This window comes from Crotalus tigris, unplaced genomic scaffold (assembly GCF_016545835.1).
Source record: "Crotalus tigris isolate CLP2741 ecotype Arizona unplaced genomic scaffold, ASM1654583v1 scf7180000017666.27876245, whole genome shotgun sequence".
Taxonomy (NCBI): Eukaryota; Metazoa; Chordata; class Lepidosauria; order Squamata; family Viperidae; genus Crotalus; species Crotalus tigris.
The window spans coordinates 2,683,064-2,710,260 of NW_024096551.1; the positions used below are offsets into that span (position 1 = coordinate 2,683,064).

The 27,197-nt window shown below is 36.8% G+C and overlaps 1 protein-coding gene across 1 annotated transcript; it reads right to left on the reverse strand.

Moving 5' to 3' along the window:
- On the reverse strand, positions 1-26,389 carry ACP3 (acid phosphatase 3). Its single transcript, XM_039336070.1, has 11 exons — positions 26,226-26,389; positions 24,364-24,459; positions 23,977-24,063; positions 22,844-22,996; positions 20,494-20,592; positions 10,584-10,688; positions 9,680-9,812; positions 8,273-8,355; positions 2,593-2,699; positions 2,075-2,221; positions 1-981 (listed from the first exon to the last, which is right to left on the reverse strand). The coding sequence occupies exons 1-10, from the start codon at positions 26,334-26,336 to the stop codon at positions 2,080-2,082; spliced, it is 1,116 nt and encodes a 371-aa protein (XP_039192004.1). The 5' UTR covers positions 26,337-26,389; the 3' UTR covers positions 1-981; positions 2,075-2,079.
- Between the last annotated feature and the right edge of the window lie 808 nt (positions 26,390-27,197).

The window sequence follows — 27,197 nt, forward strand, 5'->3', positions numbered from 1 at the left end:
ATGAATACAGATTTATTGCAAGCTAACACTTTCTACAAAAATCTGGACTATTAATGGTCAAAATGAATTGGTGGTAGATAAAAATCAACAGAACTCAAGATGGGCTGGACTAAGATCTCTCCTGGGCACAAAGGGACTGATGATGTGTTGAACCCCTCCCTCAGGCTTAGCCTGGTCATCTCCTACATGGCTTAATCAATCAATCAATCAATCAATGAATCAAATACATTACTTCTGGTGTAATTAATTGTTCCAACATCTCATGAAAATATCAAAAGTTCCCAGGGATCCTTGTGTGTTACATAGAACAGAATAGAATAACAAGAGTTGAAAGGGCCTTGGAGATCTAGTACAATCGCCTGCTCAGGCAAGAACCCCAATACCATTTCAGACAGATAGTTGTCCAATCTCTTCTTAAAAACCTTCCTGACATCCTCCCTGATAGTTCTGGTGTGTGTAAGTTTCATGTAATCCAGTGGTTCTCAACCTTTCTAATGCCGCGACCCCATAATACAGTTCCCCATGTTGTGGTGACCCCCAACCACTTATACATCACCGGGTGCCAGGGGCGTGGCCAAAGAAAACGGAAAAAAATGGCAGACAGCCTTGTTTGGTGACCCCCGTGAAATGGTCATTCGACCCCAAATGGGGTCCCGACCCACAGGTTGAGAACCACTGATGTAATCTAACCAATAGGTAAATAAAATTGTTACCTGGATGATATGGAGTCATATTAATATGACTTCTATATTTCATGGAGAATGGAATTCTGATGAACATTATTTAACTCTACAATTTCAGGCAATGGAAGAAAACAGCAGGATAAAAAAATCACTTTATTTTTTATTTTTAATTAGTAGAAGATTCATAAGAAGTGTGATTTGATTATGGGAATCTTAAAAACATTTTCACTGTTCTGGTAATTGTTGACCTTCCATTCAAGATGTTGATTATTTTGTTCCTCATTGCTTTGATTTCTTCCTGGGAAATGGTGAGAAAGGAGAGCCAAATGCAAGAATGCTCAATGTTAATATTTATAAAGATATATTTAGGAAATGTGGACAAACTAATTACACATTAAATACACAAATCTTATGCTTTTAAAACTGCATTAAGACTTTTGGGACTCATTGTATTTGAAATATACTGCTTCTGATACTGAAAACAATTGTTAGCCATCAAGATTAATAGCCATGCATACAGTATATGTGGGTGGCTGATTGATGATAAGATATACAAAGTATATACTAATTTGTGTTTAAACCATATGTGTACTGCAATATATTTTCCAGAAAATATGTATGGTATTAATTTGATTTCTAGAGAATGGTTTCTGTAGAACATAGAATAATAGGGTTGGAAGGAGCTTTGGAGATCTTTTAATCCAAATCATGGCAAGAGATCCTACACCATTCTGGACAATTAGCTGTATTGAAAACCTCCAATGATGAAGCACGTATAACTTCCAGAGGCAAGTCATTTCACTGATTAATTGTTCTCATTGATAAGAAATTTCTCCTTAGCTCTTGATTGGACAATTGGTTTCTTCCATAATGTGATACTCTCACCTGAGTCTACAAATCAGACACTGAATTGTTATTCCTTCATACCAATTAATTAAACTCATGTAAGGAGATAGAGTCCTTTCTAACATACTCTAAACCTACATTCAGCAGTGGGGTAATAAAAAGACTAGTAGGCTTTTAATAATTTAGAATAAGACAAGATGAAATGAGATATTGAATTCCTCAAGTTTACAACTTAACTTCTGAAGAAGAATAGCAGTTACATTAAAACAGTGCTTCTCAAACCTGTATAAACTACCCAATATTAAGTAAAAATGCTTTGGATAATAACACACAAATCCATTATCCAATCACAAGGACATTTAAATAAGGACTTTCTAATACACAGTAAAAAGGACTTTTTTATATGCAGTTTTGGTGATGAAGAAAAATGCTTAGAAAGCACCATATTAAAGGGATCTGGAAATGTAGGTAACCTCTTGTTAATTTTGTTTCCACTATTTTATTAAAATCTCAAGTAAATAGATGGAAACATGATAATGTCTTACCTCTTTCAACATTCCTTTGTTGGTAAAATAGGAGCAACCAGGTTTTGGAACTTGTTTAATGGACAAGCCTTTGTGCATCCTGGCAAAGTGAGCAAATGGGGTTCAACGGCAGTGCTGTTCCGATAATACATCTCAATAGTATAACTTCTGAATATGTATCATCCCAAAGAGGAAGAAAGGCAAATCAATATATCATTAAAGAATAATCATAGTATTAATAGAATTTACTACTCTTCTATTTGGTTTACAACACAAATGCCTATTTCTATTTTCACACAATGAAAAGAATTGGCCTAAACATGGATGTGTACATATGTGTGTGTGTGTGTGTGGGGGGGGAGAGACAGATAATATAGGACATACAAAATGAGAACTACAAGTTTCTTTCTCTTTTCCAAATGTATATGTTCTTGTAAATTGAATATCAGTGCATTGTGAGAGTATGGATATATTTACAGTATGCAAAATCTTACTCAAGAAATCATGGTTATTTATTGTATCTGTGAATTAATACTTGCCCATTGTCTTCTTTATATAGCTCAAAAATATGGGTAGCAGCATAAGGAGGTAATAACTGGTTGTAAACACCAAGTGCTATTTGGAGAGCAATGATTGTCATATCATGCTAAAATAGAAAGAAAAATAGCAAAACGTTGAATTGTGTATATATAGTGTATTTAATATCTCAAACTTCTTAACTCTGAGAGGTTCCCTGTTACAGCCTGCCATGATGTCAGTGGGTATCCCATTATTCCTCAGTCTCATTTCTGTGACACCATTGTTTCAAGTTCAACCAGAACAAATATTTGGCAGCCCAGATATATATATATAGTACAGTAGCAACAGTACTTTGTCACTTTGAGATGAGAAGCACAAAAATGTTTGAATAAGCCCTAACATAAAAGAAAATAAATAAAAAGAAAACTTTCCAAATTATCACCCCAAATTCAGTGCACTTGTGTAATGTGGCCGAATCCATATAGGGGCCCTCAGCCTTCCCATAACTGTTCAGTTAGGCCAAAGGTAGTCAATCAGAGATTGACTGGGAGATCCTTAGCACATGTTAATAAAAGTAAATACCACATAGTTCATGTAGATCTGACTTCTAAGTACAGGTAGCCTTAGACTTACAACCATTTAATGACTGTTCAAAGTTACAATAGCACTGAAAAATGCGACTTGTGACTTATGACTTACGACCTTTGCAACATAGAATAGAATAGAACTGGACGGGACCTTGGCACTCTTCTAGTCCAGCCCCCTGCTCAAGCAGGAGACTCTATGTCATTTCAGACAAGTGACTGTCTAGTCTCTTCTTAAAAAACTCCAGTGATGTAGCATCCATGATTTCTGGAGGCAAGCTGTTCCACTGGTTAATTGTCCTCACTGTCAAGAAGTTTCTCTTTAATTCCAGGTTGCTTCTCTCTTTTATCAGTTTCTTGTCCTGCCCTCTGGTGCTTTGGTGAATAACGTGCCCCCCCCTCTTCTTTGTGGCAGCCCATCAAATACTGGAATACTGCTATGTCACCCCTGTTTTTTCTTTTCTTTAGACTAGCCAATCCCAAGTCCAGCAGCCGTTCTTCATATGTTTTTGTCTCCAGGCTTTTGATCATTTTAGTTGCTCTTCTCTGAACTTGAAAGGGCCCAGCATAATCTATATGCACATTAGACCATGGGGTTTGAATTTCCTCCCACCTATGTACTGGGGCCTGAGGCATTTTAGGCCGAGACTGTTGGCACACTTGGCACCCGTGCACCTGGGCCTCAATGGCTTTACCGAGTCCAGGCCACCAAAGATGGCTGCGTGCAAGCATTTTCATCCTGACTATGCCAGGATGTCCCTCATGCAGAGAGATCAAGATTCTAGACCTCGATGAGGCTGGGATCACTACCCTGCTATCCATAACAGGCATCCCCTGAAAGTGGAAAACTCATGCTTCTTGTGCCAGAAGCTTTGGAACACAGTATCTGTGCACTTGTCAGGCCATCCTGACAACACCCCATGTCAGCACGTGTGTAAGCGTGTGATCAGTGGCAGTTTTTGCAGCCACATCCCTAGCATTGAGGGGAGAGTCAGGCAACTCCTGAATTGACAGAATATTAATAGCTGGAGCAGGATCTGGCTCTAATTGGTTCAGGGGTAGTCTGCTCAGGCCATCTGCATGACCCATTTCTTTTCCTGGTTTGTGGACTAAAGTGTAGCCATATGCTGACAGGAAAATGGACCATCTCAGCATATGAGGAGAAATAATATGTGGGGTCTGTTTGTTAGTTGTAAACAAACCCAGCAAAGGCTTGTGGTCAGTATAGACTGTGAAATGGCGGCCATATAAGAAATCATGAAATTTCTTAATGCCAGCCACTATGGCCAAGGCTTCTCTGTCAATTTGAGCATAATTCCGCTCTGCAGAAGACAGAGTCCTTGAATAATAAGCCACAGGGACCTGTGTCCCATCAACCTTCAGATGGCTAAGTACAGCTCCCACCTCATAAGGAGATGCATCGCAGGCGATGCAAACAGGCATTGAAATGTGCTAAAACAGCATTAGATGTGAGCAAGGCCTTAACCTCATTGAAACTCTTGTCATGGATTTTAGTCCACTGCCAAGGAGCCTGCTTGTCTAAGAGCCTGTGTAATGGCTCTGCCACAGCAGCCTTATGTGGGAGAAAAGCAAGGTAAAAATTTAATAGCCCCAAGAAGGCTTGCAGCTCACTCTTAGATTTAGGGCTTGGGGCCTGCTGGATGGCTTGCAATTTAGTTTCAGCAGGGTGAATGCCTTGAGCATCTATCCTGAATCCTAAGAAGTCAGTAGAAGTGACTCCTATCTTACATTTATCCTTCTTTAGTTTAAGGCCTGCTTTTCGAAAACGAAGCAAGACAGCCCTTAATCTCTCTGCTAAATTGTGAGATGACTCTCCAGCAATGAGGATATCATCAAAATAGGGACAGACCCCAGGACTACCTCGAAGTATGCTCTCCATGACACTTTGGAATATGCCAGGAGCTACATTTACCCCAAATTGCAGTCTCTTGACCTTAAATGCCCCTCTGTGAGTTATAATAGTCTGGGCCTTTGCAGCTGCCTCATCAACAGGTAGCTGTTGATAGGCCTGTGCCAGGTCAAGCTTTGCAAAAATGCGCCCCCCCTTGAGGGAGGCCAGAATGTGACTTACCACAGGTACTGGATAAGTGTGCTGTTGCCGCACCTTATTCAGTGTGCACTTGTAGTCTGCACATATACGTATGCCCCCATTAGCCTTTAGAGGCTTTACTATGGGGGTTTCCCATGGACTTGAATCTACAGGTTCTAGAATGCCCTGCTGAAGCAATTTGTCCAGCTCAGCATCAATCTTGCCTTTGAGGGCAAAAGGTACCCTCCTAGGCTTAACCCTGATGGGTGTGGTGGTTGGGTCTAACTGTAGCGAAATTGGAGGCCCCTTGTAGGATCCTAGCTCTGAACTAAACAGATCTGCAAACTCCTTGCAGACATCTGCAAGACTCAACATTTGCAAATGGTGCAGCCCAGTTACCTGGATTCCCAGAGCCTCGAACCAATCGAGTCCAATGTTCACCCCCAACAACCACCACATCTAGGGGACCTTCAAAATCCTTATGCTGTACTCTAAGGGTGGCCTCCCCCTTAACACACACCATAAAATTCTGAAAATCAGTAAGTATTAGATTCGATGGCCTGAGTTTAACTCGAAGGCCACTGCTGCTGCATATCCTTTTGAATGTGTTAATGAAATAATGGAAAGAACAGACCCCGTGTCCAACTCCATTGATAAGGGAACCCCTTGCAGCCTTACATTAAGGGAAAGCTTCTTCTTAAGGGGCTTATGTGTCCCTGTCCTCAAAATACTCCTGTGCAATGCGCAGAAACCCACCCTATGTTGGCTGGGGACCCTGGTACCTTTCAGATGCAATTCTTCATGAGGTTGGACCTTCTGGCGACCCAAACAGATGGATGCGATGTGGCCTTGCCTGCCACACGCTCTGCAAATGGCGGAGCGGAACCCGCATTCAGCTTGCTTGTGGCGTTCTCCGCACCTGAAGCATTGAAGAGATGCTGGGCTTTGTCTGGACATTCCTTCTGCCTTCTTTCAGCTGGCTGGTGAAGTCTATCCAACTCTTCTTCAGGATCCGCTTCCAATCTTTCTCGAGCGTCCTCTTGATGAACGGTAGTTGTCTCTGGAGGGCTCCTGATGAGCCGTAAGGTCTTCACAGCCCCGCCTGCTGCTTCCTGCTGCTTCCTCAGCTGTCACCTCTCATAGAGCATCTTGGAAAGAAACTTCTTCTTTACCAAAAATCTTCTGCTGTAAGTCTCTGTTCCTTAACCCACATATGAAGCGGTCTCTCAGTCTTTCTTCCAGATCTTTGAACTCACAAGGTCTGGCTGCTCGCCTTAAGGCCACAATAAAATCCGTAGCAGATTCACCTGGCCTCTGCTCCCTCTGCTCAAACACATGCCTCCAAGCAATAACAGACAACTTTGGCTGGAAATATTCCTTCAACAGTTTCTTCAAGTCAGTATATGTTACTGACTCCAGAGGTGCAGGGGCCACTAGATTCTCTGCAATCTCAAAAGCTTCTTGTCCACAGACCCACAAAAGAGTTGAAGCCTTCAAGCCATCTTCTCTAACTTGATTTACTCTGAAGTAATTCTCCACCCTTGCAACGTAGGAATTCCATCTCTCTGGGTGTGAGACATCAAAATCAGACAAACGACCAATCTTCGCCATCATACTTCCACTTGCTCCTCTGCAAACTTCTGTTTGGGGAAAGGGTCTTTTAGCTAAGCTCACCCTCCAGCGACACTATACTGGCAGGCTGGGACGCTGATTCAGAAGCCGTCTTCCCTCTGTAGGACTTCCTGGATAAGTCCTTAAAACTTTCTCTTTCGTTTGCAAAGGATCCCACCTTCGTCGCCAGCGTTGTGTTCTCCATTCGCTTGCGAATGATGAATAAGCATAGCGAAGTTTAACAGCTCTTTATTTGTTAACCAACAAAAACAAGAGGCTCGCAGGCCCCTTTTTATGGCCAGGACCCGTACAATAACAAGCAACAGTAACAGAGCGTTTTCATGCCTTGCACATGTGCACAAGGCCGGCGCTGCTCTGTCTGGTCCTGGGCAGCAACCACCTTGTGCACATGCTGGCGCCGCTCTGTCTGGTCCCGGGCAGCTTTTGGAATGCCCGGGACCAATGCAACGTCCCAAGCCTGCTTTTGCAGGCTCAGGACACAACAGTACTAGAACGTTGTATGATCTTGATTCTATGCCTCTGTTTATACAACCCACGATTGTATTAACATCCCCATGATCATGTGATCAAAATTCAGATCTGGTTCAAATTTCAATGCCCCAGGGTCACATGACCGCTTTTTGCTGTCTTCTCACAAGCAAAGTCAATGGGGAAGCCAGAATCAACTGCAGTGATTCAGTTAATAACTGTGGCAAAAAAGGTTGTAAAACAGGCCCAAACTCATTAACAAATGTTTCACTTAACAACATAAATTTTGGGCTCAGTTGTGGTTGAAAATCAAGGATTACCTGTAAATAAATATAACTGCAGAATTCTTCACTTTAACTGCGAAGAGAACTACCTTAGAAGGTTATCTGAGGAAATAACTGAAATAAAGAATTGAAGCTGAGATTCTTTGGTTCTTTTGAATCTTATTTCCCTACAATTAACAAACATATTTCCACTGGCAATTTATAAATTATTCCACTTATCCTTGTGGTGGCTTATCAATATTAGTATGATTTATATTGCTACATCAATGGGCAGATGATGCTGTGGATTGAAAATATGGAAATATTTGACATTCTATTGCAACCTTGTTTTTCATACATTTCTTAAAAAGACTTATTCAGTCATGTATATTAAATTTGGATATTCTGTATATATTTTATAATCTCTTCCCTAATTAGTCACCAAAAATTAGAGATCATGTCAATTCTTCCAATTGACAAGGACTATGCTGTAGTATATTAATATCCCAAAGATGCTTTTTCATGAGGCAACTGGACTTTCTTCTTTTTCTTTGAAGACATTTCACTTCTCATCCAAGAAGCTTCTTCAGCTCAATTTTCAGTATATGAATATATTATTAATAATAAGAAGAATGTATGGCTGTGTCATAGCAAGAGTCTGTAAGCTGCATGATCCTTGGGTGCTATAAATGATAATACTTACTGCTGAATACATTATCATTTTATATCGATTCTTGCACTTAGTGACGTTGATAATTTTTTCCAGAATATGTTTCACAAGGATACCTTCATGGAGATTAAAAAGAACATGAGAGCTGTAGTATTTGAAAATAGAAATTTTTGAAAAATATGGAAAAAGGACTTGGTTAGAAATTTGGTGAGTTTGCAACTCTTTGTGGTATAAAATTATTAGAATAATTTATGAATGGTATTAGAACCCCATAAAAATGGCTTCATATTAACCAATATCTTTCTAGGCTGTGTGAATGTATTGACTATGTAAAATGGTTTTTTTTTATTAAATTAAGCATTTTGGCCAACAGTTTTTGAAGAATTTGAAAAATAAATATAATGAAGTCTCGCTCTTCATTTTTCCAAGACTCATAAATTCATGTAAGATAAAGTATTCTACTTATTAACCTTCCAGATTTTTCACAGCCAATAAATATATATTTTTAATGGAAAAGTAACATGTTTCTTTGGACTGTAAAAAGTGTATGAAATAAAATTCTCTAAAAAAAATTATCACAAGAGCAAAGAAAAGTTTAGCGGGAAAACTTTACTGACATTTTTCTGCATTTTTAAAATTGTATCAGTCAAACTACAGGATGCTAAAAATAAATACCATGAAGATGGGCACTTCCTAACATGTTAATATATAGAAATATTTCTTTGGATAGAAATATTAATGTGCATTTTTAAATGTTACCAGTACATAAAAATTTAAAAGTATTTATACAGACATCTGATTTTGTTATTTTAAAGAAATCTGTTCATAAATAACACCATTGTTTGTACTATTTAGTTGTTTATTATGTTTTGGTTAAATAAATAACCAAAATTTAAATAATTAAATACTTTCAAAAAGCATTTCGAAACATATTTCTGCTATTAATCTGTTGTACATTATAATGATGAGGCAATTTATTTTTTAGATAGACATTACATTCATACCCTACTGTGTGGCATGCCTTAGGGATCAATACTTTCTTTTCTCCTACCAAGCATCTGCATGAGACCGTGGTGTGCTTATCCAACACCATGGGATGAAGTGGCTACCTTTATAAATTAAAATTCTTAGTTTTAATTCTTAATAAAAACTACATCTTTTTTTAAAAAAAGAAGAGGACAGCACAGGGTCAGAGAAATAATTAAGCATTAGGTTGTTGAGCCAAACATTAAGAGCTAAATAGAGTCTCGTCTATGTAAAAGTGTCTAAGTGAAAGTTGATCTCTAAAATATATTGACAATTGAAATAAATTATGCACAAGAGTTTTTTATATACAGTATATTCATATGTTAAGGCTCCCACTATGATAATATATTTTACATTTTCATAAATCTGAAAATCAGGCTAAACAAATAAATATACAATTAAAAGAATACTTGCCTCCTTGTAGTTTTGATTTCTCATTTTTTAATTGTCTCCCCAAACCGGCATTTACCAAATATTCCAGCAGAAATTTCATCTGTTCCATAGTCTTTTTATCAGCCCATCTTGGCAAACAAAGTTTGTGAATTTCCTATAGTAATAAGGGAAGATAAAAAAAGTAAGCTATGCTTAGTAATAATCCCATGACTTCTATTATTTTGCACACAGACTTTTCTGAGTAGAAAAAGCCTCACTGCCATTATTAATATTAACTGCTTAGAGAGGGCTGTAAAGCACTGTGAACCGGTATATAAGTCTAAATGCTATTGCTATTGCTGTTACAGGCAGCAAAAGTGAACTGAAAATCTCTTTACTAAGGCTTTTCAAAGGTACATACATGTTTTCCCCCATGTGAAATGAAAGAATATGTTTATTTGTTTTCAGGAATTTTCTGCCTGCACTTAGTTTTTGTAAAATAGAGATGTATGGTAATAGTTTACTGTGCATGTGTAAATAATTTAAGTAGGATCTAGTTTGTCCCTTTTGTTAGATAAAAATGAGACTCTCTGAATCTACTGATCCATTCCCATATAATACTCTCAACTTCTGACAAATTGCACAAAGATCAATTTCCCCCTAAAGTTTAAATAGAACTTTGTCTTTTAAATATCCTGTTTTCAGATGTGTTGAATGATTTTGTATCTGGAAAGAAACTATGGTCAGTCAGAAATGACTAGAGTTTTGGACAGATGGAATTCAATTATATTTAAGGAAACACACATTGGTTTTGCTTTTATTTCACTATAGTGCAGTTAACCAATTATCTGATCATTCAAGTTCTTATTAGAAGTTGTATGGAGTTTTGAATCATGAATCACAGCCCACAAATATTGGAGAGAGCACAATAATGTCTTAAAAGTACCTGAACTTTTAAAGTATCATACACTTTCCAGAATAACATGTTTTGAAAATCCATCAGTTTTTTAATGTCATATCCCAAGTTGTAGGCAACCTTTTGTATCAGTGCCTGAAAGATGAAACCACAATATTCAGTCATCTGTACATTCAAACATATACTCATCTTTGTACTTTGACTGATATGTTATTTATTTTGCCTTTTAGAAACTGGCATTCTACACAAGATCCTGTGAAGGGATTATTGGAATATAGGAAAGAGAGTTGACTAAAATAGGGCAAATGAAAAATAATGGCCTAGTTTCTTTCGCAAAGTCTCAGGCTGTTTAAAGGGCAGAAGGAATGGCCTAGAAATACAGGAGAAAGAACTGTAACACAATAATCAGTTAAAAGAGAGCTGATGTAGCCAGACAAAACATCTCAGAAACAATCTTTCATAGTTCTCGTGAAGATAAAGGAGGAAGGGAGAATTGCACTCAGACTTGCAAGATTCTGTTAACTATGTCTTTACAATAAAAGTAGCATTGCCCTACATGACTTTGGTTTCCTAGTCTAGCTGACCTTGAGAACATGAATGTTTATAATCTATAAGAAAAAAGTTTATAAAGCTCTCACCTTAAAATATTCCATGTTAACTGAAGATTACAGCTTTCTTATTTAAATTTCTAATATTTTGTAATCTATTATTCTACCATTAAACTTAAACCACTCCCTGCCACTATCTTGCCAGAATGACCCAGCAATAGTTTTCTGATCACAGAAACAATAACATCATCTGTTATAGTCATCTACTGATTGTAAAAATAACCTCCAGGCACACCAAGCACATCATTTTCCTTTTCATGAAGTATTGATAGAACAGAATATCTGTCGTTCCAGTGTTGAACTGTGGAGTCCTTGTGCTCTTTAAGCTTGGTTGTTTTCTTATACATGTTTCAACATTCAACTAGGTAACATCAGGAATGCCAGTGATTGTGGGTTTTGCTCCCTCTTTATATGCAGTAGCTTGCCTTACTAGTGTGGTTTTTCTTCTTGAAAGTTTCTTATTATACAATAAATGACAACAAATTAATTACAAATTAATACATCATCCAACAACAAATGGGCAAATCATTCAACAAAATGGATATTTGCAACTTTGTCAAAATGTGCTTGACCACTCCCTCCGTTATAGTATAACCAACACAAACTATGAAAAGAATAATATTGTCATACATCAGAGACATTACAGACTATTACAACCATATGGCATTGCCATAGCACATAAACCAATCAAAGCCCTCCAACACATCCTAAGAAATCCAAAAGATCAGAAGCTCTAGAAGAAGAAAACAGGAGTCATTCACAATACATAGTGTAAGGACTGTAACACACACTATATAGTAAGACAGGCAGAAGATTCACAGAGTACATCCAGGAACAACAACTAACAGTGAGAAGGTACAATGAAAGCTCCTTAATCTCACAACTGATGAACAATTCAACAATAGTTTCAACTCAGAAACTGAGCATCCAAGACTAACCTAATCCAATAATACTAGGAAATTCCTGGAAGATTGGCATTGAGACAAATCAGTCATCAATAGATACCTAGATATAAGCCACCTTTATGCACCATACCAGAAAAAAGCTAAGAGAGAAACAAAAAGATTAGAACATATTTTCCCAGCAGCTAACACCAAGATAAGCAAGGTTACTGGGCCACTTTCATACAAAATGGCATTGGAGGATGGTCGTGTGCTGTGCAGGCACATTGACCAGCTGCAATGGAGGTTACTTAGCCATCCTTCTGCTCCTGACTCTGTTCTGGGGGGGAGGAGGACCACAATTGTGATTGTGAATCCCTGCCACTCGGTGAAAGCGGGACATTGCATTCACTAAACAGGGGTTTTGCCAAGGTTTTGCAGCTCCTTACTCTGGCATTGCGTCCATGGGACATTGTGTTCAACTGGCTTATGTCACCGATCCTTCTTCAGGCTTTGCGCCAACGGGACAGTGATTCCAACCGGCTCCTTATGCTGATCAGGGGAATTCCTCTCCACCGCAGAACTCTGGATTGGGCCTACCGGAATAGGCCAGCCAAAACCGAATGGACAGGCTTGGGTCTACCGGAACAGGCTAGCTTTCACGATCCAGGTTCTCCCATATCAAACGGGTCCCAAAGTCCCGGTCTGCCGAGCCTGGCAGACGAGCTTGCAGATCAGGCACTAGCAGCAGCTCCAAGACAATCGGAATGGGCCAAGGGCCCACCTAATTTTCTGAAGGACTATGTAAGGTTTCTGTCACTGCAAGCTTAAAGAAAATGCTTATGTATTTTTTAAATTACAAACTGAAATGCTTATGTATGCTCCTTGAAATGGAAATGTATAGTATTTTAATATTGTGTTGGAGAACCTATAATGTTGTGTATTATTGACTGTTATAATGTGTGTTATGGGAACGTGTGTAATATTGTAAAATAGGAAGTATGTGCTAAAGATCCAAGAGGGGAGGGGTGTTATGTACTAAGCTTAATTGGGAACAGGTGCAGGGAGCTGCCCTGAAACAATCAGCAGTCCACGTGGCCTGCTGGACCAGACTTGCTGTCTGCAAGGGCTGACTAGGATGCATTTGAGCGGGAAAATATGTTGCATTCATTGGCTGACAACACCCTAGGGTGAATGTATCAAAAGGGGCAGAGCCATCTTGTTTTGAATTCTGTTCAGCCTGAAATAAAAAAAGTACCTGTTTATTACTCTGCCTCTTCAATGCCTACCAACACAAGAAACAGAATAAGATCGACAAAAGAAAGTGCTCGGGAAACAAATGGAGATAATAAAGCATAAATTAAACCTGGCTGAGACGGAAATAATGGCTCAACAGATTAAATGGACCAAACAGAATTTCTTTGAAAACACCAATAAGCCGGGGAGATGGTTAGCATATAGACTGAAAAAAGAAAGAAAAAAAAGAATGATAAATAAGCTACAAGATTCAAAAGGAGAATTACAGTTCCAAAATGATGCAATGAAAAAAAATCATTAAAGACTACTATGAGATACTTTAGAAGGCAGAGGAAGTTCCTAAAGAAAAACATACAGCTGTATTTTAAAAAAGCAGACTTGCCAAAAATTCCAGAGAATATTCGAAATATACTAAATGGAAAAATATCAATGATGGAGATTACAGAAGCCATAAAAAGGCAAAAAAAGGATAAGACTCCAGGCCCAGATAGACTTCCCACAGAATTTTATACATCATTACAAGATGTATTAAGTCTGACTTTGAAAGAACTGTGTAATGAAATACTCTTGGAGGCTAAAATACCAAAGTCGTGGACTGAAGCTAACATTACTTTAATACCTAAAGAAGACACTGATCTCACACAAATAAAAATCTATAGACCAATATCGCTATTAAATGTGCATTATAAAATTTTTGCTTCGATAATGGCAGAAAGAATAAAGAAATTCTTGACTGAATTTATATACCCAGATAAAAATGGATTTTTACCTAAAAGACAGATAAAAAATAACTTAAGAATGATCCTTGATGTTCTAGAGTACTATGAAAACCACCCAGGGAAACAGGTGGCATTAATATTCCTTGATGCACAAAAAACATTTGATAATCTAAACTGGCAATTTATGTTCCAGCAGTTGGAGGAAATGGATTTTGGGGGAATTTTCATAAATGCAATTCAAACAATTTACCATAAACAAGCTGCTAAAATAATTTTAAATGGAGATTATACAGAAAATTTTAATATCAAAAAAGATACAAGACAGCGTTGCTCATTATCCCCATTGCTATTTATATTAACACTGGAAGTATTGACTAGAAATATTAGACAAGATATAGAAATTAAAAAATTGGAGATAAAAGACCAAAAATATAAATTACAAGCCTTTGCTGATGACTTGGTTTTTATCTTGGGAGAGCCACTTGAAACAAGCACTAAATTGTTGGGGAAAATAGAAAAGTTTGGAGAAATGGCAGGCCTGAAAATAAACAGAGAAAAGACTAAAGTATTGACAAAGAACTTAACAGATAAACAGAAAAATCAACTTACAAAAAAGACAAATCTACAAATAGTTAAAAAAGTCAAGTACTTGGGAATCTATTTAACAGCAAGATGTGTAAGATTAAAAGAAGACAATTATGAAAGATTGTTAAACAAATAAAATTGGACTTGGAAAATTGGAAAAATCTTCAACTGTCAATGTTAGGAAGAATAACTACAGTGAAAATGAATATTTTACCGAAAATACTCTTCATATTTCAAATGATTCCTGTAAAATTTGGAAAGGTTTTTTTCTGATGACTTGAATGCAACAATACTGAGATTTATTTGGCAAGGGGAAAAAAGCATGAATTAAAGTGAAAATGTTATAACAAGCTAAAGATAATGGAGGATTTGGATTCCCAGATTGGAGATTATATTATCAAGCAGCTATTTTACTATGGCCGGAAGAATGGATAATGCTGAGAAATAAAAGATTACTGTACCTAGGGGAGCATGACCTACAAATTGATTGGCATGCCTTTCTATGGTATGGGAAGAATAAAACACAGAGATATTTTCAAAACCATTTTATAAGGAATGTATTTCTTTTGGAATGGGAAAGAATAAAGGAGAAAATCTATATTAAGCTACCTGAATGGCTTTCAACAATGGAAGCTTTTGCTTACCCAAATTTAATTAACTATGACAAAGTTGTGACTTATAAAGATATCTTGGATAATGAAGGAAAATGGAAAGATAGACAAGATTTACAACAAGTATACCAGTGTATAAGGACCAAAATGGAAAAGGCCAGCGTATAGCACAATTCAATATGTGGCTAAAGAAGTGGTGTAAAGGAGAAGGTTTTGAATATATCAGTCATGATGTCAGTAGCTAGTCCCATTAAAAAATGTACAAAAGAGATGGTTTGCGTCCATCAAAGAAAGGGACTGAGTTACTTGGCTATAAATTCACAGATTTTCTGGAGGAATATTTAAACTAAACAGCAGGGACAGTGAGCTAACTGATACAGAACATCCCTGTCCCTGGCAATCTAAAAACAATAGTGTTATCAGTACATGTAACATAGATATGTGTGTGGACAAAAATACCAACCTTGCTGTCAAGCAAAATCAAGCTCTTAATAACGAATGCCACAAAGTGCACTAACCAAATAGGTGGTAAGACATTAGGGGAACTCAGGCACCACACAGATTATGTAGGAAGTAAAAACAGGGTCGGTCATAAAGGACTCAAATGTCTATACACAAATGCAAAGAGTATGAACAGCAAACAGGGTGAACTAGAAATTCAGGTTAATGAGGGCAGATATGATATTGTTGCCATAATGGAAACATGGTGGGATGAAACCCACAAATGGAACACACAGCTAGAGGGATTTAAATTATTTAAAAGAAACAGATCAAATAAAAGAGGAGGTGGAGTTGCTCTCTATATAAGAAATAACTACATCTCTACAGAAATAGAGCACAACAATGATAAAAACTGTCCTGAATGCATATGGGTCAATATAAAAGGGTGGGGGGAAACAACATTGCCATAGGTGTATACTATAGGCCACCCAACCAAACACAGGAAATAGATGAACTTTTTGCTAGTCAGCTAACTAAGGTATGTAGGAAGAACATCACAATAGTAATGGGGGATTTTAACTACCCTGACATCAACTGGGAGACAAATTCTGCACCAAGTGGAAGATCAAACAGATTCCTGACAAATCTAGCAGACAACTTTGTCTCCCAAAAAGTAGAGAAGGGAACTAGGGGATTAGCCATATTGGATCTAATCCTCACTAACAGAGATGAAATGATAGAAGGTATTGAAGCCATAGGAACCTTGGGAGGAAGTGATCACACAATATTGGAAATCAACATTATGGAAGCACAAGCACTAGAACACAGTCAAACTAGAGTCTTGGACTTCAAGAGAGCTAATTTCAATAAACTTAGAGAGGGTTTGGGAAGGATTCCATGGATGAGAATCCTCCAGGGGAAAACAACTCAAGAGGCTTGGGAAATTTTGAAAAGTGAGATAATAAAGGCCCAATCTAGCACAATACCAACAAAGAGAAAAAATAACAGCTCTCAAAAGAAACCAGCATGGCTGCATAAAGAACTCTCTGATCAATTGAAAGATAAAAAGGACAAGTATAGAAAGTGGAAAGAGGGACACATAACTAAGTCAGAATATCAGCAAATAGTCCGAGCCTGCAAAGACGAAGTGAGGAAAGCTAAGGCTCAAAATGAACTAAGGCTTGCAACCAAAGTCAAAAATAACAAAAAAAGCTTCTTTCAACATATAAAGAACAAGAAAAAAGTGAAGAAAACGATTGGTCCATTAGTGGGTGAAAGTGGCAAGAAGGTGACAAGCAACAGGGAGAAAGCAGAACTATTTAACTTCTTTTTTGCATCTGTCTTTACACAAAGGGAAAAAACAGACCAACCTATCAAAAATAGTGCCATAAAAAACAAAATTAAAAATAGAACTTAAGATAGGCAAGAAAATGGTAAGTGAACACCTGTCCAGCCTAGACGAGTTCAAATCACCAGGACCAGATGGATTACATCCCACGGTTCTTAAGGAACCGGCAGATGTGATCTCAGAACCACTGAACTATATTTTTCAAAGATCCTGGAGCACTGGGGAACTACCAGAGGACTAGAAAAGAGCTGATGTAGTTCTCATCTTCAAAAAAAAGGGGAAAAAAGGACAAAGAAAATTACAGACTTATCAGCCTGACCTCAATACCTGGGAAGATTCTGGAAAAGATAATCAAACAATGAATCAGCAAACACCTAGAGGCAAAAAAAGTCATTACCAAAAGCCAATATGGATTTGTGAAAAACAGATCATGCCAGACAAATCTTATTGCATTCTTTGACTGAGTGACAAAATTAGTGGACCAGAGGAATGCTGTGGATATAATTTACTTAGACTTCAGTAAGGTATTTGACAAAGTAGACCACAACCTACTACTTGATAAGATAGAAAAATGCAGGTTAGACAGCATCACCACCAGATGGATCCGTAGCTGGCTGACCGGCCGTACTTAGCGTGTGGTCCTCAATGGAACCGCATCTACATGGAGGGAAGTGTGTAAGTGGGGTGCCCCAGGGCTCTGTTCTGGCCCCAGTGCTCTTCAACATCTTCATCAATGATCTGGACGAGGGGATACATGGGGAACTCATCAAATTTGCAGATGACACCAAGCTGGCAGGAATAGCCAACACTCCAGAAGACAGGCTTAGGATACAGGAGGATCTGGACAGACTTGAACACTGGGCGCTATTTAACAAAATGAAATTCAATGGTGAAAAAAGTAAGGTTCTACAATTAGGCAAGAAAAACCAAATGCACAGATATAGTATAGGGAGTACCTTGCTCAATAGTAGTAACTGTGAGAGGGATCTCGGAGTCCTAGTGGACAATCATTTAAATATGAGCCAGCAGTGTGCTGCAGCTGCCAAAAAAGCCAACACAGTGCTAGGCTGCATTAACAGAGGGATAGAATCAAGACCACATGAAGTATTAATACCACTTTACAATGCCTTGGTAATGCCACACTTGGAATACTGTATCCAGTTTTGGTCACCACGATGTAAAAAAGATGTTGAGACTCTAGAAAGAGTACAGAGAAGAGCAACAAAGATGATTAGGGACTGGAGGCTAAAACATATAAGGAACAGTTGCTGGAATTGGGTATGTCTAGTTTAACGAAGAGAAGGACGAGGGGCGACATGATAGCAGTGTTCCAATATCTCAGGGGCTGCCACAAAGAAGAGGGAGTGAAGCTATTTTCCAAAGCACCTGAAGGCAGGACAAGAAGCAACGGGTGGAAACTAACCAAAGAGAGAAGCAACCTAGAACTAAGGAGAAACTTCCTGATAGTTAGAACAATTAACCAGTGGAACAACCTGCCTCCAGAAGTGGTGAATGCTCCAATATTGGAAGTTTTTAAGAAGAAACTAGACAGCCATTTGTCTGAAATGGTGTAGGGTTTCCTGCCTGAGCAGGGGGTTGGACTAGATGACCTCCAAGATCCCTTCCAACTTTATCATCATCATTATTAAGGTATTGATTTAGCATGGTGGCCATATTTGCAAATTCAAACGAGATATGAAAAAGATGTAAAGACAATGGGATTTTATAAAGAACAGACAGAACTGGATCAAATATTGTTAAAAACAGATGAAAACTTGATTAAGAAACTTTATAGATTTCTGCTAAATTTAAAGATGGAAGGAGAACAAGTAAAAGAAACAATCATAGTTTGGGCAAAAAACTTTGGATATTCTATAGATTTGGAAGACTGGCAAAAATTATGGGATAGAAATATTAAATTAACTAACGCAGTTTCATATAAAGAAAACTTGTATAAAATGTTTTATAGATGGCATATGACACCAATAAGATTAGCGAAAGAAAATGTTTAAAAATACTTAAAATAATTGTTGGAAATATAAACAAAGACCAGGTACTTGTTATCATATTTGGTGGACATGCCCTAAAGTAAAAAGGTTTTGGGTTAAGATACATACATGGCTGGAAAAGATGATTAAAAAACAGATAGAATTCAAACCAGAACTGTTTTTGTTAGGAATATCATGAGAAGGAGAATGAATATTTAATATTTCATGTATTGAAAGCAGCGAGAATTGTATTTGCCCAATATTGGAAAAATGAAAACTTACCAACTGAAGAGGTTTTAATTAAGAAAATCTTAGAATGTGCAGAGATTAAAGAAAAAGAAGATTCAGTTTACTTTAAAACATGAGATAATTTCTACCAATGGTTGGGAAAATAAACAAGTGAGAAATGAATGTGATATGTTATTTTGAATACATACTAGTAAGAAGAATGTTATCCATTGAGTAATTAATACTGTTTATGATTACTGTTTATTATACTTACTACAATTATCTATTACTATATTAACTATTGTTAGCTAAACATATGTACCTGGATAATAGTCTGTTTGCTAAATATTGAAAATGTTACTGGGGGATAACCCCAATGTTAACCCCAACCCTGTCTTAACCCTAATCCTGATCCCAACCCTACCCTAAACTCCAACCCTACCCTGATCCTATTTTATCCCAAATCCTATAAAATTCAATAAAATCATTTTTTTAAAAAAATAGTGAATAAGTAGACTTTTGTGAATAAAGACAGTTTTTTCTGAATAAAGAAGGTTGTATTGGGAGTTACTTTGAGCATAAAAAGAATCTAATATGTTAATATGTTAACAATCTCCTTGTTGCTGTATCATCCTTTGACTTTGCCTCCCCTATCACAAGTAAATGAAACAGCAGTCATGGATTTATTCATTTTCCCAGATAAAAATCAGCAGAAAGTTTTATCTTCAGGCAATAATAAACCAATACAATGTAATAAACCAATACAATGTTTTAGCCACTTCCCTTTAGCCACTTTTAAAATAGTTCTTTCCCCACATAACTAATATTAGTTGATTAAATTTGCCAGGTGTGCCATAAGTCTGGATTCAGTCCTTTTATTATGACTTCTATACTAAGACATATATATATATATATATATATATATATATATATATATATATATATATATATATATATATATGTACAAGATCATATTTGTGTTTGCAGGCACGTAAAAGAGCCACATGGGTTAAATGGCAGCCATTTTGACTCTGTGCACAAAGCAAGAGGAGCTTTACTTTGCTCAGCTGAAACTACGTTTTTGTTTTCCTTTTGTGTCACTCCATTCACTTCTTATTTTGAGGAAGCTTATACTAGTAGTACTTTTCTAATGGAAAGATCTTCAAACAGCAATTGTAGTAACATGGAATTAAGCTTGCAGTTTTTGATGGTATAAATACCTTTCAAAGTAACAGAAGAAACGTGGTTATTTTTTTTTTGTTTCTGTTTCTTACCATATATTTTTGCAGTTCGTTCTTGGTTTTCATTTCTTGTATGACCTGTTGTAGTAATCCATTAAAACTTGGGCATCTATAATTAGGATATTTTAACAACTACAAGAAAAATAAAAAAAAATAAAAATAATGATTAAATAACTAGAATGGCCTCTTTATATAATTATTTTCCTGTTCATGGTCCATTTAGCTAACCTAACTGGAATTTGTACTATTAATAAAGGCACAAGACCTCCCTTTCACTTTACATATTATATGTAATTAAGGTGACCAAACGTCCTCCTTTAGGGAAGACAGTCCTCCTTTTGTAAGTTCTGTCCACCCTTGAAAAGTGTCCTCCTACATGTCCTCCTTTTTAATATTTGAAGACTAATCTGCAGGGCTTTTTTTTTTTCTCGTAGAACACTCAGAACGGCGTTCCGGCACCTTTTTTTGATGGTTTTTTTTCAACTTTTGCATGAGCTGTGCTACTCTCCCTATTGGCTTTTGAAAGCCAATAGGAATTGCTGCTGAGCGTGCCAAACACCCAACCAGCAAACTTTGCACATGCAAATTGTCTGCAGTGAAGGCGAATTGGCAGGAACTTAGCACCCCTGCCTGCTACCCAACTACACCATCTCCTAGTTAGTTCCGAAGATACCATGCTGTGGGAACCACGGGGCCCTCTCTACATGGGGATGCGCAGGGTGGGTGGTGGTGCTGGCGGGGCAGCTGCAGGCGGGGTGTGTCGATGGTGGGCTGCCCCCCAGGGCCAGAGCTGGTGCAGCTGGTGCTTTGGGAGCTGCGGGGCCTGCTCTACATGGCAGGGCAGTGGTGCTGGCGGGGTGGCTGCGGGCAGGGGCGCAGCAGGTGATTGACCTTCCATGGGCCAAGCCAATTTTTACAATATTTTTTCTTCAATTTATTTGTGTCCTCCTTTTCATTGTAAAAAAGTTAGTCACCTTAATGTAATGTATTATAAAGGTGTCTATATTGTGTGTAATTCATACTGTTTCAGAGTTCTGCCAGAAGATATATTCTGACTCTTGGCATTAAAAAAAATACTGCCTGCTGCAAGTATGTATATATGTGAGTGTGAATACATACATATACTTTATATTCATAAATGATATGTGAACATAATAATGCAACATATTGGAGTTGCATGTCTACAGTACAAGAGAGCCAGTTCTCTAGTGATTAAGGCATCAGGCTAGAAAGTGAGAGACCATAGCTCTGCTTATCTATGAAAGCCAGCTGGCTGACTTATTTATAAAAATAATAAAGGTTATATATGTAAGTGTATGTGTGTGTGTGTGTGTATGTGTATATGTGTATATACGTATATGTATATACAGTGAATATAAGCAATGAATACATGCAGTTTCCCTTGCCAAAAACTAATTCAGCTCTCTGAAGTCACTGAACTACTGCATATAATTTTTCTTGTTTTCTTTATTATGTACTTATTATGCAAATATATATGGCTGCCCATCTTTCAATCAAGTCTAGATAGTGAATGAAATAAAATTATGTATAAAAGCAAATCTTTTTTTTTTTAAAAATGATAAAAATAATAGAGATACCAGATAAAAACTCTTTAATAAAGCAGACTAAATGCAGACTGGGCTCTGTTAACATCCCAAAACTGGAATGGGACAACTCACTGCAGCTGACTCACCCTGTCCAACTCGCTATGGCTATCTTGTCCTGGCTGACTCGTCCTGGCTGACTCACTATGGCCAATGCACTGCAGGACAATTAAATAACTCAAGAGATGAATTGCACTCAGCCTTAAGGACTTCTAAACTGAGAATGTTTAAACTTAAAGCAAGACAAGGCTCCTGCAATTCACTTGTCCCTGTCTTGAATTATCCCACATTGAATTGTCTTGTGGAGAATTGTCTTGTGGCAAATTGGCTGTGGTGAGTTGTCCTGTGGTGAGTGGGCTCCAGCAAAATGGCTGGTTGAATCAGTTGTCCTACACCCTGCTAAAGCCTTAGGAAAAAGGCAAGATTTTTAAAACCTTTCAAAAGGTCAACAGTACAAATTTCCAGAGGAAGCTATTCTATGGGTAATTCCATAATTCCCCTCTCTGATAAGAGACAATGCTATCTTTCCTTCCAGCATTCTAATTTTGTGTGTGTATATATATATATATATATATATATATATATATATATATATATATATATATATATATATATATATATATGAATATCCAAGGATCTGTACTTTTCTTGCAATCTGAGATGACACAAACCCACAGCTATGTTCAGCCATCATATCCTATTCTGCACCACAGGGTACAAAGTACTATTAAACGAGTTAAGGTACTATTAGAGAGTTAAAATGTAACATGCTTCCTTGCCTTTTCGTCTGAAATGGGCACAGTATGAACTGGAATAGGTTGCCAATTAATGTTTGGATTCCACTTTTCTTCGGTTGAAGGAGGAAAGAGACCAGCCAGGACAGCTTGAGCACTCATTATAGTTCGATCATAATCTGTACTTCGGACATAAATCTAGAAAAGGAAAAATAAAGAGTTGCTAACCTGATCTTCTTTGTAACCATGCTTTTTAAAATTATTGTTATGCATTTGCTTATCTCCTTGTTTAATATGATTTATGTCATGTCATCATATATGGACATGTATATTGCTAATGGGAATGATATAAATTCCAGTAAAAAGCCTATGTGATAAATTTTGATTGAAGAAATGTTTGTCTTTAAATGTCATCAATATGATATGGCTGTGTCTTACACATGTAATCCAATCAGGATTCCCAAGTTGTCTGTGTTTATATTAAATATTTTATATGGTTTATACTTTATAACCTCAAATGAAAGCTCAAATATCTGATTCCCATACATTCTTTGTTACAAGCAATGAAAAAAAGAAGAATTTGAGAGCAGGGAGTGATGAAAACACAATTCTCTTACTTTCTGTCTCTGTCTCTGTCTCTGTCTCTGCCTTTGCCTTTGCCCCCCCCTCTCTGTGCCAGGAAATGGAGAGATAGATAGAAAGATACAGAGTAAGGGTACAAAAAAAAAATGACTGTTCCATTGGACTTCTTTGTTCTTTCCTGCCATCACAAAAGCTGCCATTGGGATAGGAAAGGAGTGGCAAGAAATAAGAAACAACCCTGTCACAGGGGAAGTGTTTGCATCTCTTGGGAATTTCAAACAACTAGACTGATGTTGGACTACTCCATCTATCAAATACACCTAATTTCAGTTTTGTAATTTTTAGTCCACTTTGTATTGTAAGTATCCCTAAATGAGCTGACTTTCAGTTCATGTCAAATAAAATATTACTGGATATAAAATAGGGCTTTTTTCCTCATAGAATACCCAGAATGGAGTTCGGCTACCTTTTTTGGATGGAACCTTGTAGGGTAGGCAAGGAGGGTTGTATGATGTGTGTGAGTTCCAGCACCTTTTTTTTTTTTTTAGAAAAAAAGCACTGTATAAAAGAAATAAAAAAATATTTCCCATTCTTACCTCTTTTGGCTTGTATGAAGGACTTAAGAAGTTCTTATATCTATCTTTTAACCACTGCCCAAGTTGATATGCCTGCTGGGTTCCAGTCTGCAGTAGTATAACATGTAGTTAAATATCTTGAAACAATCAATAAACATTTTTACCTATCAATAATTTAAAAGCTCTATTGAATCTTAAAAAAATTATGCTGTAAAGTTTGGATAAGATATTTATAATAATAATAATAAAGTTGGAAGGGACCTTGGAGATCATCTGTAAATCAATTTCTGTAAGTCAATAAATGTTGAATATTTGAGCACAGTCTTGAACAAACAAAGCTATAGTAAATGGAATTAAAATAATACTGTATTTGGGTTAATGAACATGTTTTAAAAATATCTATCAAACCTTAGTCAGTTGTCCATATCCACGTGGCCAGGTACTTTCTCCGACTGTATTTCTGGGAAAACTTGAAATAGGAGATCTGTCACCATGCCGATAAAGCTGGTAAAAATGTTTGGAGACAATATTAATTGTCAGAGAAATTGGAATTTGATACAAAGCATGTTATTATAATTAAATATCAGAAATTGCAATGAAATTTCTGGATCAGGAAAGTGCAATCTTTTCCAGTCTCTCTCTGAAGTAATATGGATGAAACACTGAAAATGAATAACGAAATGATTTCCTTCTGTTAGGTATGATCAAATATTTCAGAATTTCCTTGATTATTGTTTGATTAGATTGCTTGCTTGCTTGCTTGCTTGCTTCATTCATTCATTCATTCATTCATTCATTCATTCATTCGTTCGTTCATTCGTTCATTCGTTCGTTCGTTCATTCATTCACATAAAATGCCATGGAATCCAACAAATTGGTGGATCTGTGTATGACAGTAAAAAGTATTAATAGAATAGAAATTTGCAGCTCAGGGTTGAACTATTTAGTCCTGTGCAAGGAGCAAATCTGACTCCATTTAAATACTGATGATGTTATCTAGTTGGGTAATGAAACATCTGCAAGAAAACAACCAAGCTTAGAGACACCAAGGATCCCATAGTCAAAAGTCCCCAACAATCACTGATCCACAAAGTTATTATTTTTTAAAATGATAGAAATCTCATACTGTTACTAAGATTTCAGGGAAGGACACCAAAATCCCACAAGGTTTGGTGGTAGCACACCACATTGCCCATGTTTTGAATGTAATTCTTCCTGCTCCCAAAAATAACTTTAGAGACTAGTACTTGGTACAGCATTCATGAAGGCATTGGAAAAAATATTCAGTTGTTGTGATGTGTCTATATCTTCGAAGAACAGAATAGTGCAAGCAATAGTATTTTTTGTGATATTCTATGGGAGTGAAAGTTTGAGTTTGAAGAAGGAGAATAAAAAGAATATTAATACCTTTGAATTTTGGTATTTGAGATGATGAATATTGTGAACATCCAAGAAAACACACAAATGGTTCATGAACATTTCAGTCTAAGTTTTCACTGGGGATGCCAATGACCAAGATTAGTTATCTTACTAAGCGAAGATCTAAATTTCTGCAAAATTTTGCATTAATTTCGAGACATGTGGAAAGTAAAAGAAAATAACTAGTATCATTGGACTCTGTTAAAGTGATGATAAGTTAGGAACATATCATCATGGGGAAAAATCTGTCTATATAGTAACTAAAAGTTAACTTAAACTTAATGGCACATAATCTATCAATCAATTCTTTATCAATCAATCAAGACTTCCACAGGACTATGGTTCATGTGCCTTCCTATCTCCCATTGAAAATGTGCTCAGTTCCCAAAAGCTGTGGTTGGTCTTATCTTCATATATTCAAATGATGGAAATAATCAGATCGTTTCAAAGAAGATAACCTTCTTAACCAACTTTTCCTGACCTGTTGAACTTTAGATGTGTTGGATAGTATCTTTCAACATTCACAGCAAAAGACCATCTTGGAAAAGATTATTGGAGACATGGATGCTATTACTATTGTCAGTTTTATATGTTGAAGTCAGATCAAAATTTTGGAATTCAGTGAAAAATAGGTTTTCTTTTGTTGTTGGATATTTCTTTCTCAGTTTCTGCAGCCTTTTTCTAAATATAATTTCTTTGCTGTTGGTTTCTGATGTTGACATACATGAAACAGGAACTGTCCAATACATCATTACAGAGCAATCAAAATCTAAAGGTATGATCTAGAAAGAAAAGCATTCCTAAATTGCAAAGGACATAAAATCAGCAATGACAACAAACCTTGTACTTACAATCACATTAAATTTCATTTGCCTTCCTGTTGCACAGTGGAAAAGCAGACCAAAAAAGAGACTAAGGGAGGAAAAGCCCAAACTATGTAAGATGAACACTAGATTCATCATGCGTGTGTTTGATAGCAGCACAAAAAAACTTTTGGGAAAAACAGCGGGCAAGAAAATCCTGTGCTTTTAAAAGAGCAAACAAAGGGGTGGAGACTCCACGGATATTTCATCCTGAAAGCCTCTTTGCTTGTATTTTCCTCTTCTCGTTAAGATATACAGATCTTCTTCTGAATATTTATGAACAAGAAAAAGTTAAAAAATATAATGGGATTGTATGACCTACTTCTGAAATACCTGTCATTGGTGTTCAGATCTTCTAAATCTGTGCATTCAGTAGGAAGCAGGCACAAATAGGGAGCTTCTTGCATTACCCTATTATATGTCTCACTAAATCATAGTGCAATGAATAAATGTCTGGGTTCATATAATCTCTACAGTGAATTCAAACAGACCCATTATATTAATTACATATATTAACCATATTGGAAAGCTTCATATATGGCAGCAAAATGTGTCTTCTATTATGTTTATGATTTGGACATAGATTTCAAGAGGCCAGAAGCTTCTGAACTGCTTACTCCAAATCATTCTCCCTACAAACCTATTGGCCCTCCAGGGAGCTTACCTCAGTGTGAAATGAATTTGCATTTATAAAGAGGAAATACTCCTACTCTATATTTCATACTGAAAACTAATTTGACAATATTCTTCTGATTTTTTTTTCTCATTTAGCTATATATATGAAAAAAAGCAAAAATTCCAGTATGGCAGAATGTTTTCACTTTTGAGGCTGCCTCTAGTTCGTGCTCATAGTTTTCCTAGATTTTTTTTATTCAGTAGAATATACTGATAGAAAATAATAACAAATTTATTGTATTGTTGTATGTTTCACTTAATAAAGGTGTATTCAGTAAATTTATT

What these genes read in the sequence shown, in the direction of transcription:
- ACP3 (XM_039336070.1), bottom strand. Translation starts at nt 26,336, where the DNA reads ATGATGAATCTAGTGTTCATCTTACATAGTTTGGGCTTTTCCTCCCTT. An exon ending in AAATGAAATTTAATGTGATT is followed by an intron (nt 24,460 to 26,225) that starts GTAAGTACAAGG and finishes CATTTTTACCAG; the next exon opens with CTTTATCGGCATGGTGACAG. An exon ending in ATGATACTTTAAAAGTTCAG is followed by an intron (nt 9,813 to 10,583) that starts GTACTTTTAAGA and finishes TTATTACTATAG; the next exon opens with GAAATTCACAAACTTTGTTT.